The sequence below is a fragment of the Haemorhous mexicanus genome, chromosome 10 (assembly GCF_027477595.1).
Source record: "Haemorhous mexicanus isolate bHaeMex1 chromosome 10, bHaeMex1.pri, whole genome shotgun sequence".
In the NCBI taxonomy this organism is placed as follows: Eukaryota; Metazoa; Chordata; class Aves; order Passeriformes; family Fringillidae; genus Haemorhous; species Haemorhous mexicanus.
The window spans coordinates 7,320,344-7,334,120 of record NC_082350.1 but is presented as its reverse complement, the minus strand read 5'-3'; the positions used below and the strand labels follow the sequence as shown (position 1 = coordinate 7,334,120).

Here is a 13,777-nt window from a genome sequence, read left to right as displayed (position 1 = left end):
TCCATGCAGCTGCCAGCCATCCTCAGTTTCTGGGTCTGTCTGTGTGTGGCTCTCCAAATGCCTCCCTAAGATTTTAGGGGAAAGGTCCTGAAATCTGAGCTCTGCTCAGTATTTCTTCCTGCAGGCCACCCTGAGGAGTTTGGCAGTTGTAGCACCTCCTCTGGATTTGAACTGTTCAGGAGACACTGTGGAAGCTTTTCTGGGCACCAGGGATTTGACCCTGGTCTTCTCCATGGGACAAGTTGTATTTTCTCCCTTTTTTTAGCAGATGGGCTACATGTTCATTTGCCAGTGGAACAGATTTCCATGCTCTTTAATAGTGAAGCCAGGTATAGAGATATTTCAACAGATGCTTTGACCTGGGAGATGTAGGTGTTGGGTTGTACTTCTGTCACACTGTGGCACCCTCTCCTGCTGTACCCCAGTGCAGTTTTCTGGTGTTTCCCAACATTTACCCAGTATTTTTTTGCCTCTACTAGGCTGATTTCTTATTGCACCAAACCAACCAAAGAAAAACTTGATACCCTTGAAAATAAAAAGTGCTAAGAGCTGCTCCTGTCTTTTCACCACGAAATGCCTGATAGATTTTCTATACACTTCCTGCTGTGCCTGCTGTTAGCAGCATGCTGAGATTCTGTGTGTTCTTGTGTTACAGATCGTTGTCCAGGCACTGCAGTGTTCCCACTACTCTATTCTCTGGCAGCTGGTAAAAATCACTGAGGGCTCCCCTTCCAAAGTAAGTGGCCAATTGATCAAACAGATTTTATTGACAGGACACAACTTACCTAGAAAGGTGTTACACCTGATTTCTTTGTGACTTCCATTCTTGCCATCGTTTGTTGTCATTTATAACATATAAAATGTTGATGTTCAGATTTCTTCCCTGTTTCAGGATCTGTTTAACATCATGCATATGTCTAAGCAATGTAAATAGCTTTTATCAGGATTTTATAGCAGCTGATTATTATATTTTTATTGCTGAGGATAATTAACACACTTTATTGTGAGGGCTGCAGTTTGCATGGCTGATAAGGAATGTTGATATGAACAGTTGTGAGCAATACTGTTGATCTGTAGACCACAGATAGCTTAATCTTGATGTGATAAGTTACTTTGCTTACTCTCTAATTACGCCCTTTATGTTGCAATAGAAATGGCAAGGCACTGGAAGTAACAATTGCTAATAAAAAGCCAATGCACACAAAGTATGGTCAGGACAAGGTGACATGTGACTTTTCCAGGACCTTTGTGCATGCTCAGTTCCAGCATTAGTGTCCTGCAGCTCTTCAGAGTGGCAGCAGCCTCAGCTTAGGGCAGAGAGACAACCACAGACCTGCTGTAGCTGGAGCACTTTGCTATCAGACTTTCCACTCTAGTTTGTCCACTGTGAAAATAGATCTGATCTGCACTGTATCTGGCATTTCATCCATTGGGAAATCATTTTGCCCATGGCTGGTTTATAAGTCATTATTTAGGCTTGGAAATTGGTAGACATTAAAGGGCACCTTTGTCCACCTAAACTTGTAAGGTTTAGGTAGACAAAGGCATTAACAGATGCATCTCAGAATGAAAAACATTTATTTCAGGGGTATTTTTGAAGTATTCAGGCTTTTACAGTAACATTTCTGGCACAGCAGTTTAATATGTAGGTCCATGCAGGTTTCTAGGGCTACTTTGCTGTTTCTACAATGGTCTCAGAGCAGAGAGGAGTGATGGTGTGTAGCCCCATGTGGCATCTTTAGAAGACCAATGGATATAGCTGCCAGAAGTTGAGAGGCTTTTGGACTCACAAGCCTTTCAGGTTTGAGATAAAAGCAGAAGATTACAAAGCAAAAGACCAGCTGAAAGCAATTGCTTGGTTTCTATTTAGATACAAATCAGGTAAACTCTGACAGGGGAGGGAAGAGTCCTTGGTACCTGTAGAGGAGGGGTGAGAGCAGGGAGGGGAGAGGTAGTAACAGAGTTAGGAGGAGAATTAGTGAGAAAGGAAGGAAGTTAAAGATTAAAATGGAGAGAACAGAATTTATAATATGTCATAAAACTAATCTTAAGTCTTTGTTTTTCTATATCCCAGAGATTTATGAATTTTTGTTCTCAGGCTCATGTTTCAAAGATGATCTTTTAGCTTTCCCTTGAACAGTCAGGTTGAGAGATCAGAGATGGAGGGATTGATTTGTAAGAAATGTTCATCTGCTGCCAGCTGGGTCATTTGTGTGACCTCATGCTGGCAGTAGTAGCTGCTCTGTTTCACCTCATGAGGTCCCATTTAGGCAGTCAATGCACAGGATGAAGTATAGGAACATTTTGGAGTTGTAAGTACAGGAATAAAAGATGGAAACAAATACAAGTATCTTGGCAAGTTTTACATTTGTTGTTTCATGTGTGCTTTGCATCCATCAGGTGCACCTTTTTTTGCAGGGAGTTTTCAGGTGAGATGGGGAATTCTGGCAAGGTTTCCTTCCAAGTGAATTATTTGGCTGCAGTTCAGAATTGGTAATTTTTGTATCTTGTATTGATTCTGTGGTGGAGTCATACTTGACAACCACAGGCATACACTGGGAGCAGAGTCATTTTGGAGTGCAGTTATTTTTTGTCTGGTGTTCAAATGGCTTCCAAAATACAGCTCTGTCCTGAGAGAAGTGCCCTTGTTTGGGAGCTGTCCTGGGCATTATGGCCAAGCCAGGACACATTGCTGTGTGAGGGATACCTCATAGGACAGCTGTTGGGCATGTTCTGGATCATGGCTCCCTGCCTGATCCAGCTGTTTTGGACTGGAGCCTCCATGTGTGGCAGGGAAAAACTCAACTCTTGTGGTTTAAATCTAATTAGGATCAAATCAGCTCATTGATTTCTTAACAGCACATAATTGACCTACAGCCAGTGCCACACAGCTCCAGGATAACTATCAGCTCTACAGAATACAAGACCAGAATACTGGACACTTCTGTAATGTTAATGAACACCTACAAATTCCAAACTTGCCCTTCAGCTGGTCACAGGTTACTGAAGTCCCCTCCCCAAGTTACACACAAGGAGCTCTTGTTTCTCCAGGCTGTTACCAGGGGGTGAGGTGCTCCTCACTGTCCAATATTTGTAAATAGAGCCAAAGGGAGTATCTTTGATACATTTTTATCAGCATAAAAATGTATCAAAGGCATTTTAGCAGGAAGGTGATAATTAATGATTATTTGAAGTATTAAGAAAGTCCAAATTCTCTGGCCAACAACAAAGATTTTACCAGTTAAATACAGCAGAGAGTTGGGGTAGAGTTATTTTGAAACACTTCTTCAAGCCAGCCTGTGGAGAGAAGGGTGTCCTGTGGAGTCATCTTGGTGTCTAAAATCTGAAAGGAAAACTTGATTACTGAAAGGAAGGCTGCAGCAGATAAGAATGAAATGTGTAAACCTGGAAACATCCACAGTCGGATGTTGTAACCTTTGGTCTCCCTCTGTCCATATTCACTGGAGGCTGAGGCTGTGGGGCTGTTTGTGCAAACTGGTGCTCTTTGGGGGAACCAGCACTGTCCTGGGGGGAGAAAGCTCATCCTCCATAGCTTGTGGGAGCAGCCTGTTATAGCCTGGAGGAAAACTCCTCCTCAGGAGGAAAGGGGTTTGAGGGTGGTTCCAAGGGAAACTGGTAATTTCTCCCCTGGAGTTCTCTCATTTGTCAGTCTGGGGAAGCAGGTACAGTCCTGAGGCAGGAGACTTGGGGATTAGAGCAGACACTTGTTTCCACCTGGATTTCTTCAGCCATGTCCCAGGTACCCAGGACATTGTACTGTGCACTGTATGTGTATGTACTGAGAAGGAAATACTTGGAGAACAATAGAGTCCTAAAACTTAGAACAATAAAAATAAAGCATGACTCGAGCAAACATTGAGAGGCAAGACAGAGGTCAGCCAGTTGTGAGTAAGCAGCAGCCAGAGTAGCCAAATGCTTGGCTATGAGAGTGTGATTGGTGGCCAGAGGACTTAGGAGACCCAATTAAAAAGGGGTTTAAAGAACAAAGTGGTGACTTGGTGACTTTTCATATTTATATGGGCATGATGACAGGAGGCACAAAAAGCTAAAGGGAAGAAAAAAGTCACAAGGTACAAAAGGTTGGGCCATTTTCCACAGTTGGAGTGGAAGCTGAGGATTCTTCAGCCCTGTGAAGTTGAAGTTACTGCAAATAATAAGTACTTTAGAGGAAAGGCAGTGAGCACATAGGGAGAAGAGGATGGGGTTTGTGTGATGAACATAGCAAAAGCACAGCGTTTTAAAATTACTTCAATGGAAAAAACAAGCTTTAATTTAAAGCTAGAAAGTATCTGAAGAATTGTAGACATGAGTCTTTTGAGCACCTGGGTTTGTGTTTGGGTGGTGGCACAGACTCCAGTCCTTGCTCTCAGCAGCTCGTTCTTCTTCGTGCCATGGAGCAGTTAAATTGCAGAGTTGTGACCCCGTGGTTTTGTCTAACAGCCAACAGGATGATAAAATGGTTTCATGTCAGCTTTTCTGCTGAAGACAGATCAAATACTCACACCTCAGGAGCCTGGGCTGTGCACCCCAGAATACTCAAAGACTTGGAAATTTAATTCTTTTTTTTTTTCTTCTCATTTTCTCTGTTGAAAAAAATCCCCACTCTTCAGTAGTCTGGGGATTTCTCCAAGCTCAGAAGAGTTCCAGATGGCTCCATTGCACTGTTCAGCTGGGCTTTCTCCTGCTGTCTGTAACTTTGCAATATGAATCTCTATCATGCTATGCTGTCAGGAGAGAGGGTAATAAATACCATGTACCTGCTTGTTAGTCACTTTGACAGAAAGAAAAATGGGAGACACAATCATTCCCTTTTTAACCTGTATGTAGTTTTTTCTCTGAAATTCTGTTGAATTCATGAACATCTAAATGGAAGGTAATTGCCATAGAAAGTAGAAAGCAGGAAGGTGATTGTAATCCCAGTGCTTGGAGGGGTAAATCAGGTGATTGTGTAACAGTGAACTTATAAGCCTGGCATCAGTCCTAGGAATCTTGGAATCTTGGAGTGGGAGACAACACAGCTGGTACAAGGCTGAAGGGCCAACAGCTAAAGATTGGAAGAAACACATCAATTTCTTGTTGACAAGATTGCATTTTTGACTGAGAAGAAAATCAATTGAAACACCAGTGTCTCTAAGACATTAATACCACATTGCATTTTAGGTGCATGTTTGGATTTAATGTAACTCATATTCAATAGCCCAAAACTGATCCATGTATTAAAGAAAAATTGTAGGTGAGCAATCCTTGCACAATGGAATAGTTTCTGATGCATTCTGGCAGAGATCTGTTCTCTCCTAAAAAAAGGATAATTTTTATCAGTCATCTGGGAAGGCCCTGAAAATGGGGATGATATAGATCAATTGGCAAACAAAACACAATTTAAAATTTTAAAAAAAGAAGCATCTTGATGCTGCCAAATGGAAGGTTTATATTCAGGAAAAAAAGAGGGGTGATTAATGGCAAGTTGTGGATTAGAACAGAGCAGAACTGTCTTAGAGATTCTGTAATGGCAGGGTAATGCAGTGGCAGCATGGCTGCATCATCAGAGAAAAACTGCTCAGGAATAGGAAGGTGAGGGAGTGCACAGACCTTGAGTGTCCATATCAGCAAATCCCACTCACACCATTGGAAGTGATGAGAAATTCAGAGCTTTGGGAACACTCTGGGTGCTTGGGCACACTGGCAGTCCTGTGTTGTGCTGTGAAGCAGCACAGGGAGAACATATGGACCACAAAAAGGCTCTGCAGTAAACACAGATCAACGAGAGCTCGTGGCAGGAAGCACAAGAAAAGCTAAAACCAGAACTGAGACACATGGGCTGAACAGCCAGCATCAGTAAAAGGTTTCAGCAAGGAAAACATTGCATGGGCATTATGTAGGTTCTTCACATTTGCTTGGAGGTTGTTCTGCAGGACATTGCCTCTTCCACGTGGAAGCTGAGAGGGCTGTCTTGGGGGAAGGTCTGCAGAGCGTGGGCCAGGCGTCCTGCTGTGTATTCATCTCATTTCATTTAATTTGGGGTTCTTGTTTTCTTCTTGGTGATTGGTTCATCATCACTGTAAAACCAAGGGACTGTTTCTGTGTTCTTTTTGAATAGCTTATTTCTTTCACAGCTTTTTGTAGAATGTATGAAATCACCACCATTTCTTTATTTTGCTTCCTCCAAGAAACTTCTTACTAATTTTTATATACTTTCTTTTTTAATCTTTATTCCAGGAGGACTTGTTGGTATTGAGGAAAACTGTGAAATCCTTCCTGGCTGTCTGCCAGCAGTGTCTATCAAATGTCAACACTCCAGTCAAAGAACAGGTAAAGGAAAAGTCTGTCTCTTACAAAAGTGTGAGTGTTAAAGTGTAGTAAAACTCAAAACAATGCTATGTCAAACTTCAAGCAAAATCATCTGTGCTCCTGTCTAAATGAACCTGAACAAGCAGCCCAGAAGAGCAGCTGTATTAACAGAACTTCCAAAGCACAGCTCAGGACAAGTTAACTTTTCATTAACAGTGAGTAAGGATTACCTGGATGCTCAGGCTCATCTCCAGCCCTCGTGACTTCAGGCATCCAACACAGTCACCTCAGATGAAAGACTTGTCCTGCAGACACTGGATTGCAAGGCACTAGGCATTTCTGTTTAAAAGGAAATAGTCACTACTGGAGGGTGACTGAGACCTCAAATGAGCTGAATATTTTTGGATTTTTTCCATTGAATCAAAGGGTTTGTTGAAATAATTAAATCTGTCTCTGCAGGACGCAGTAGCTGGTTTGTTAGCTGAGGTTATGTGAACATACACTGATTTATGGCAATGACATTTGTCTACAAATGGCATTTCTGTCAGACCTCCCCAGATTTTGCAGAGTATAACTAATAGCTGGTCTGGGGTTTTTGCCTGTGGTATTTAAAAGTTAATACTTCTTAAAAGACACTTTTATTTCTTTGAAAGATAGCTCTGCTTGGCATTTACTCTCTGTTCTTCAGGTTGCTAAATATAAACATTAAATGCTCAGAGATGTCACTAGTTTGTGTGTTTCCAAAAGATTCTGTGTCATTGGCTTCCAGCAAAGATTTTGCTTTAGTAATTGTTTTTTAATATTCAGAGTAGTTACTCTTGGTATATTATATTAATATTGTATAATGTGAAAATATCTTCTAGCTCCATGCAAATATCTCCCTTCCAGCTCAAGCTGGACCTGCCATCCTTCCTGCCTCAGCAAATGGCAAATGTTCCTTCCCATTCCTGCAGTGGGCTGCTTCTTGAGGTGTATTAACATGGGTTTGTTCTCTTCTTGCCAGTGGCCACAATGGTTTTTTTCATTGATAATTTAAACTTTCTTTAGAAGCTCCTTTGCAGTTCCCAGTTGTGGGGAAGTTTTGAAGCCTCAGCCAGAAAAACCCAAGCAGGCCCAGAGCGTGTCCTGGGCAGAGTAGGCTGGAGACTCCAGGGACCCATTCCAGCTGACTCTTCTATGATTTGCTCTTGTTTTCTTCCTTAAAAAGTGTATTTCTGTGAATGCAGGAGTGCTACTTATTGCTTTTGTTTTACTGGATTTTTTGGGGAATTATGTGCAAATTTTATTGTCTCCCTACCATACTTGATCCTTGCTCCTGACATTCTTTCCAGACAAAGTTGATGTCCATATCAAAGGAAGGAAAAATGTATGAAGTATTTAGAGAAACAAGTCTGAAACATTTCAACTTTTCCATGAGTGAGGGAAATAAATACCCTGTGACTGAGCCCACTGCTGCCTTTATATTGGACAGAACTCAGCACCAGTAGTGCATTACTCATCTGCTCTTTTTTAGAGCTCTGCATTAGGAAGAGCTTCAGTTCTATTGAGTATCAGGGGAGTTTAGAGCAGGTGAGATCATCACTGGAATGAATCACAGCCTTTTGGATCAAAGGGAGAAAAATCCCAAATAGCAACATCTGTTCCTAAGGTCTCAACAGAACATGGTTTACAATGATTTGCATCTGTTCTTGCCTGAGTGTAGCTCATTCAGATTTTCTAACATACTCCCAGAAATAAGGGAGCCACTTGGAAGTTCAGCATTTACTAGGTAGTTCAGATTTTATTTTGGGAATTTGTAAAGTTTTCAGAACCTGAGGTTAAAAATAGAGAAGCTATGAATAAAAGGCCTTGGAAAGGTGATGAACGTGATCAAATGCAGACAGCTGGCTGTGAGACCCCAACAGAAGCCATGTGGGGGCAAAACAGTGTTATTGCCATGCAGGAATGAGCCCTTGGAAGGAAGGAAGGTAGTGACAGCTGCATTCTTTCCTGTCTCAGGTAATGACGGTATAATAGTAATGAGCATAAATCATGGACAATTCTGCCCAGGTTGGCTCTTGTCTGGATTTGAAAGCTGTGCAGACAAACTTGGTTCTTTTTTTTTTGCAAGAGCTTTTGATGAAATTCTGCAAAAATTTCCTTGCTGTGGCTGTTTGTCTGTATTTTTGGGGTCTGACAGTGACTCAGCTTGAATTTTCCCTCGGTGTTGGTCATGTTTTTACTTGTTTGATTTTTTTTTTTTGACTATTCATCAAAAGAGGTGGTGCTCTCTTTACTACAAATTTTGCTGCAGGCCTTGGATCAGCGGTAGATTTAGAGTTCTTTTCCTAGAGAAGAAATGAAAGTTTAATATGGCTCATGTGGGACATGTAGAAGGTAAGAACCACAGTTCCTGACCTAGGAACCAAAGGCACAGCATTCCAAAGCAGAGGAATCCATTATGGAATACTTTGCACAGCACATAAACAGCTACACCTGAGAACGGTTTAAGAAGCTGTTTAATAGTAGCAGGGGATATCTGGAAATTAGATCAGTGGTTCTTTGTTTTCCTTTTTTGGCTTGTCACTGCATTCATTCTCTTTTGCCTTGCAGGCTTTCATGCTGCTCTGTGATCTCCTGATGATTTTTAGTCACCAGCTGATGACGGGAGGTCGAGAAGGGCTCCAACCTTTGGTGTTCAATCCAGACTCAGGCCTCCAGTCAGAACTTCTCAGTTTTGTCATGGATCATGTGTTTATTGACCAAGATGATGAAAATCAGAGCATGGGTATGTTTAGCTTCTTTTTCATACCATACACAGAAGAAAGGAGAAAATCTAATTTTCTGATCAGTTTGTTCAAATGTTTTCAGAACTATTCCTACTTTTTGGAAGGTCACTACTCTGAAGTTTCTTATATAAGTTTTGGAATATGCTTTTATTATATAATAGCTATATTTAAGATTTTATGTTTGTAGTTTATTTTTCATTCACAGAGTAATGCCTTGCATAGGAACTTAATATTTATGGCATTGCCATTCATTGTTAATGCTTCTTACAACTGGATTTTACTTCCTGTTGTTCAGAGCATTGATTTCACATCTGAAAATCTAAGGCATGCAGAAGTACTGGTGCTTCTGATTTTTCTTTTGTTAAATATTTGTAGCTTGGTCATGTTAATGAAGTTTCTGTGAATGTCCTGTGTTGGAGAAGTTAAGTAAGCATTCAGCAAGAGTTTGCTGTGGTCTTTCACAGGGTATAGGAAATAAATTACTCCGTTTGATGTGGATTATATCCATGATCTCCTCAGGATTATGGAGAGCAGCCTTGGTCAGTGGTGTGCCATGCTCCTGAACTTCCCTGGAAGTTTCCAAGTAGGCAGGACTCAAGACTTACCACCTTTCATTTTAGCTTCTTCTCCAACAATCCTTCTTGCTTCATGTTCAAGAATTGATTTTTTTTTTTTTCTAAAAGCTCCCCTTTGATAATGTTGTTTTAGAACTTAACAGTTACTTAAAAAGATTGTTATGATGCTTTCAGAGGGAGATGAAGAGGATGAAGCCAACAAAATAGAAGCTTTACATAAGAGAAGAAACCTTCTGGCTGCCTTTAGCAAGCTGATAATTTATGACATTGTGGACATGCATGCAGCAGCAGATATCTTCAAACACTATATGAAGGTACAGGCCGTGCATCCTCCTGTCCTGACTGAGCCCAGTCTGCAGTGTTAGGGCTTCTGCCATCCCTGCCAGGAATGTGTTACAGCCCAAACACTCCTGAAAGCTTTTTCAGCTTTATTTGATCCTGTGTGGTACATTTCCTTTCTAAACAACTCCTGGCACTGAGCAGCAGCAAGCTCTGACCTCACCCTCTTTGTAGCACATGTGCTTTGTTTAGGGCAGCACCAAAAGCTGCTCCTGAGGTGCTGAGTATTTCCAGAGAGGCTCCACTCTACAGAGAGTTTCTCACCCTGCTCCTCAGATCCATCTCTAGAATCCCCAGTAAGTTTCCTGTTCCAGTCAGTGTCCCAGGCCTGGTTCTTGTCAGAGGAGGTTGGTTTGAAGAGGACAGCAGGACAAAGCAGCTCTGTATGGGTGTGCTCTAAGTGGCTCTGTGGTTCTCAACTTTGGCTGCTTCCACAGAGCTTTTAGGCCCAGTGAAGGTCAGAAGGACCTCAGCTCCTGCTGCCCCTGTACATGGGAGTTCACCTGCCAGAACAGGCACATCAGCACTCCTGGCACTGACCCCTCAGGTCCTGTCCCACCTGTCCCTGCAGGGGATTGTCATCGCAGAGGTGACAATCCAGGGGGAAGAACTGGAAGACAGAGCAGGTCCTTTACTCTAGACACTATTTGAGGTGTTGATGTGAAACATAAAGGGTTTAACTTGAAATCCTCCTGTTCATCAGGCACACACAGCACAATAAAATTCCCAAGACACACTGTAGCCATCAGTCAGGGTTAGTCTTGCTTAGGGATTGTTTGCCAGAGTGGGAGTTTGAAACTGAAGCTGTCACCATCCAGGTGAGTTCCCTCCCTTCTGCTCTAGCTCCTCTCCCCACACCCCTCCTTCTCTTAAGACTGGGGGAGAGGGAGAGAAATTTAATTTGAATTAGTACCAAAGAAGGCAAAAGCAATTTTTTAGAGGGAATGAAAATAAGTGACTGCAAATGCAGAAACATCAACGAGGGCGAAAGAATACTGTTGGAAAAAATAAATTCTCAGCTTGGAATTTGTAATGATAATACAGCTTTTCTACCCAGATGGGCAGCACAATAGGCTGTGGCTTTCAGCAACCATTCTGTTAACATAAAGAGAAACAGCACTCCATGCTGACTCATTCTTTACTCCACTTTTTGGCTTTGGTGAATTCCTTTCCCCTTGGTGTACACACCTCTGTGCTGGTGTCTGTTCAGCCTGCTTCTTAAGGGGCTGTTGGGTCAGTGTCATGTTGTTGCTTAAAATTGGCAGCCATGGGTCACCTTCATCAAGTGCTTCGTTTGGGGAAGGAAATGCTCTTTTTTTAGTTTAAACATGTTTGTTACAAAAGATAATAAATACAGAAATTCCCTACCTTATCACAAGGTTTGATACTGAAATGTTGCCCCCCCCCACTCACGCCAAAAATCTGGATTTGAGCAACTGCTGCCTTTTCAAATCAAGAATTACAAGTAACCCTTCTCTTGGGAAAACTGTAAGAAATTGTATAAGAAATTTGATTTCAAGTTGTTTTTTTTTTTTTTTCCCCACATTTGTTCTTAGTACTACAATGACTACGGAGATATCATTAAGGAAACCCTGAGCAAAACCAGGCAAATAGATAAAATCCAGTGTGCAAAGACACTCATTCTCAGCTTGCAACAGGTAAGAGCATTGATTTTTTTGGTCAGAAATGCCTCATTGCAAAAAGCCCTGGCCAGGATTTCCTCTGATGCACTTTACAGGGAAGCAGAAATGCTGCACTTAGGACATTTTCTTCATTTTCCTGCTCCCCAGTTCAGGCTGTCAGTGCCCCTTTGTCTCAGTGATCTCTGTCTCCATAGGCCTGCACTGGCAAAGCTGGGGCAAAATGGGTAAAATTGGGAGGGAGGGAGAGAAGAGCCTTGGAGGCAGTTTGGTCCAAGCTGGTTCATGGCATTTGTTTATTGATCCTGAGTCAAGAAGAAGAATTAGGATGGCTTTTTCTTCTTAGCATTTGCTGAAGTAATGCATCTTCCTTATACTTTGTCTAAATACTGATGAATTTTTCAAATTTCCAGCTAATTAAGTCTTCCAATACTGTTAGGCATGTTTTTTCCCAGCAAAATTCTCTTTACATCACCCATAAATTACTGCCTGGTGATGAAATCTATCAAGCAACAGCACAAAGTGCACTAAATACCACTTAGGCCCTTGAAGTACCAGCTATAGCCATTGCACAGAGAAATTACTTCTGCTAATTAGATGCTTTCAAATGAGCTGGACCTCCCAAAATCCCTTCCTAAGGGATTTGCTGTAGCAATCTGGAAGCTGAGAGAGATCTATGCAAACCTGAGAAAAACAGATGTACTTCCAGAAGATCAGGGAGTGTCAAAGCAGCCCATGTCTGTAAAACTTGGAGAGGAGGAAGCAGGTGACTCAGATCAGTCAGGCTAACAAAATTCCATCAAAAAAGTAAGGAGAGGAGAGGAGCTGTTTGCAAGTGCCTCACTGATAGGTAGCAGCCAGTGTGGATTTGTCAAGGAGGAATCCTATCCAATTAAGCTGCTGTCATTAATTACATGGTAACTGAGCTTGTGGAGATGAGAGAAACAGTGCCTGTAATGGAGCCTGATTTAATATCCTCACTGGCACTGTCTGCCAGGATGCTCTCAGCAACCAGTGAGAGAGATGAGGTGTAAATGGCAGTGCCAGGAGAGCTAGAACTGGCTGGAAAAGCATCAAGCACTTCAATACTGTGCTGGGAGAGCCTTGGAGGCAGCAGTGCTGGGCCAACAGGCACTGAGGCTACAGTGGAGAAGCTGCAGTTTGGATCCCCAAATTCAGAGCACCACCAGATCTGATGGGTGATGGAGGTGCTTCAGAGAACAGCACGAGAATGCAGAACCTTCTTGATGAGTTAGGAGAATGATAGATGGGAGGGTGGGTGCAGAATTCCACCAAAATAACTCCCCATGAGTACAGGATGGGGGACAGCTGGCAAACAGCAGAGGGACAGAAGAAATTCTGGCAAGTGACAGGAACTCCGTTGTCTCAGTGCAAAAAGTCATCACAAAGGCCATTCTCAGATGGAGCAGGTTTAGAACCCAAGCCTTTCTCAATAAAAGTGTTTCCCAGCTCACAGATGTCAACCTCTGAACTCTCTCTGCAGCTGTTCAATGAGCTTGTTCAGGAGCAAGGTCCCAACCTGGACAGGACATCTGCCCATGTAAGTGGCATTAAGGAGCTGGCCCGGCGGTTTGCCCTCACTTTTGGCTTGGATCAGATCAAGACAAGAGAGGCTGTGGCCACACTACACAAGTGAGTGGTGGTAAATAAACTAGATTTTTACACTACTTCAGATTAAAATTCTTGTTCAGCATTCCCTTTCTCAGGATACATAATCTGAACAGGCCATTGAATAATTATATATTTTTTTCTGCTTTAATTGGAGGGGTCTACATGTATGTAGGTAGAAAGGAAACAAACTAGCTGCTACCTAATTATTTATTGGAATTCATTGGCATGGTTGTGTTTATCTCAGGTGGGTTGTGTCTAACAACTGAGGATGGTTCTTTGTTCCACACCACTGTGGAATCTGGAGGAACCAAGGGCTGTTATGAAGAGATACTCCAAAAATATTTTGGAAATCTTTTAAAGTGGACTGAAAATTTTTATGCAATTGCTGCATAGAAAAGCATGGAAAGGTTCTGCTAAATTTAAATTATGACTTTGCCATGCCATAAAAAAGTTCAAATGCTAATGTTTGGTGTCTCAGAGACTCAGTCCTTGAGACTAAGATCAGCATGGCTCA

At 42.1% G+C, this 13,777-nt stretch overlaps 1 protein-coding gene across 2 annotated transcripts in view; it reads left to right on the top strand.

Moving 5' to 3' along the window:
• STAG1 (STAG1 cohesin complex component) overlaps positions 1-13,777 on the top strand; it is a 152,368-nt gene that overhangs the window by 128,345 nt on the left and 10,246 nt on the right. For both annotated transcript variants that reach the window (XM_059855157.1, XM_059855156.1), the window contains exons 22-27: positions 656-736; positions 6,238-6,330; positions 8,902-9,076; positions 9,827-9,966; positions 11,548-11,649; positions 13,136-13,284. In XM_059855157.1, the coding sequence (XP_059711140.1) occupies positions 656-736; positions 6,238-6,330; positions 8,902-9,076; positions 9,827-9,966; positions 11,548-11,649; positions 13,136-13,284 (740 nt within the window). The remainder of the gene's footprint in view (positions 1-655; positions 737-6,237; positions 6,331-8,901; positions 9,077-9,826; positions 9,967-11,547; positions 11,650-13,135; positions 13,285-13,777) is intronic.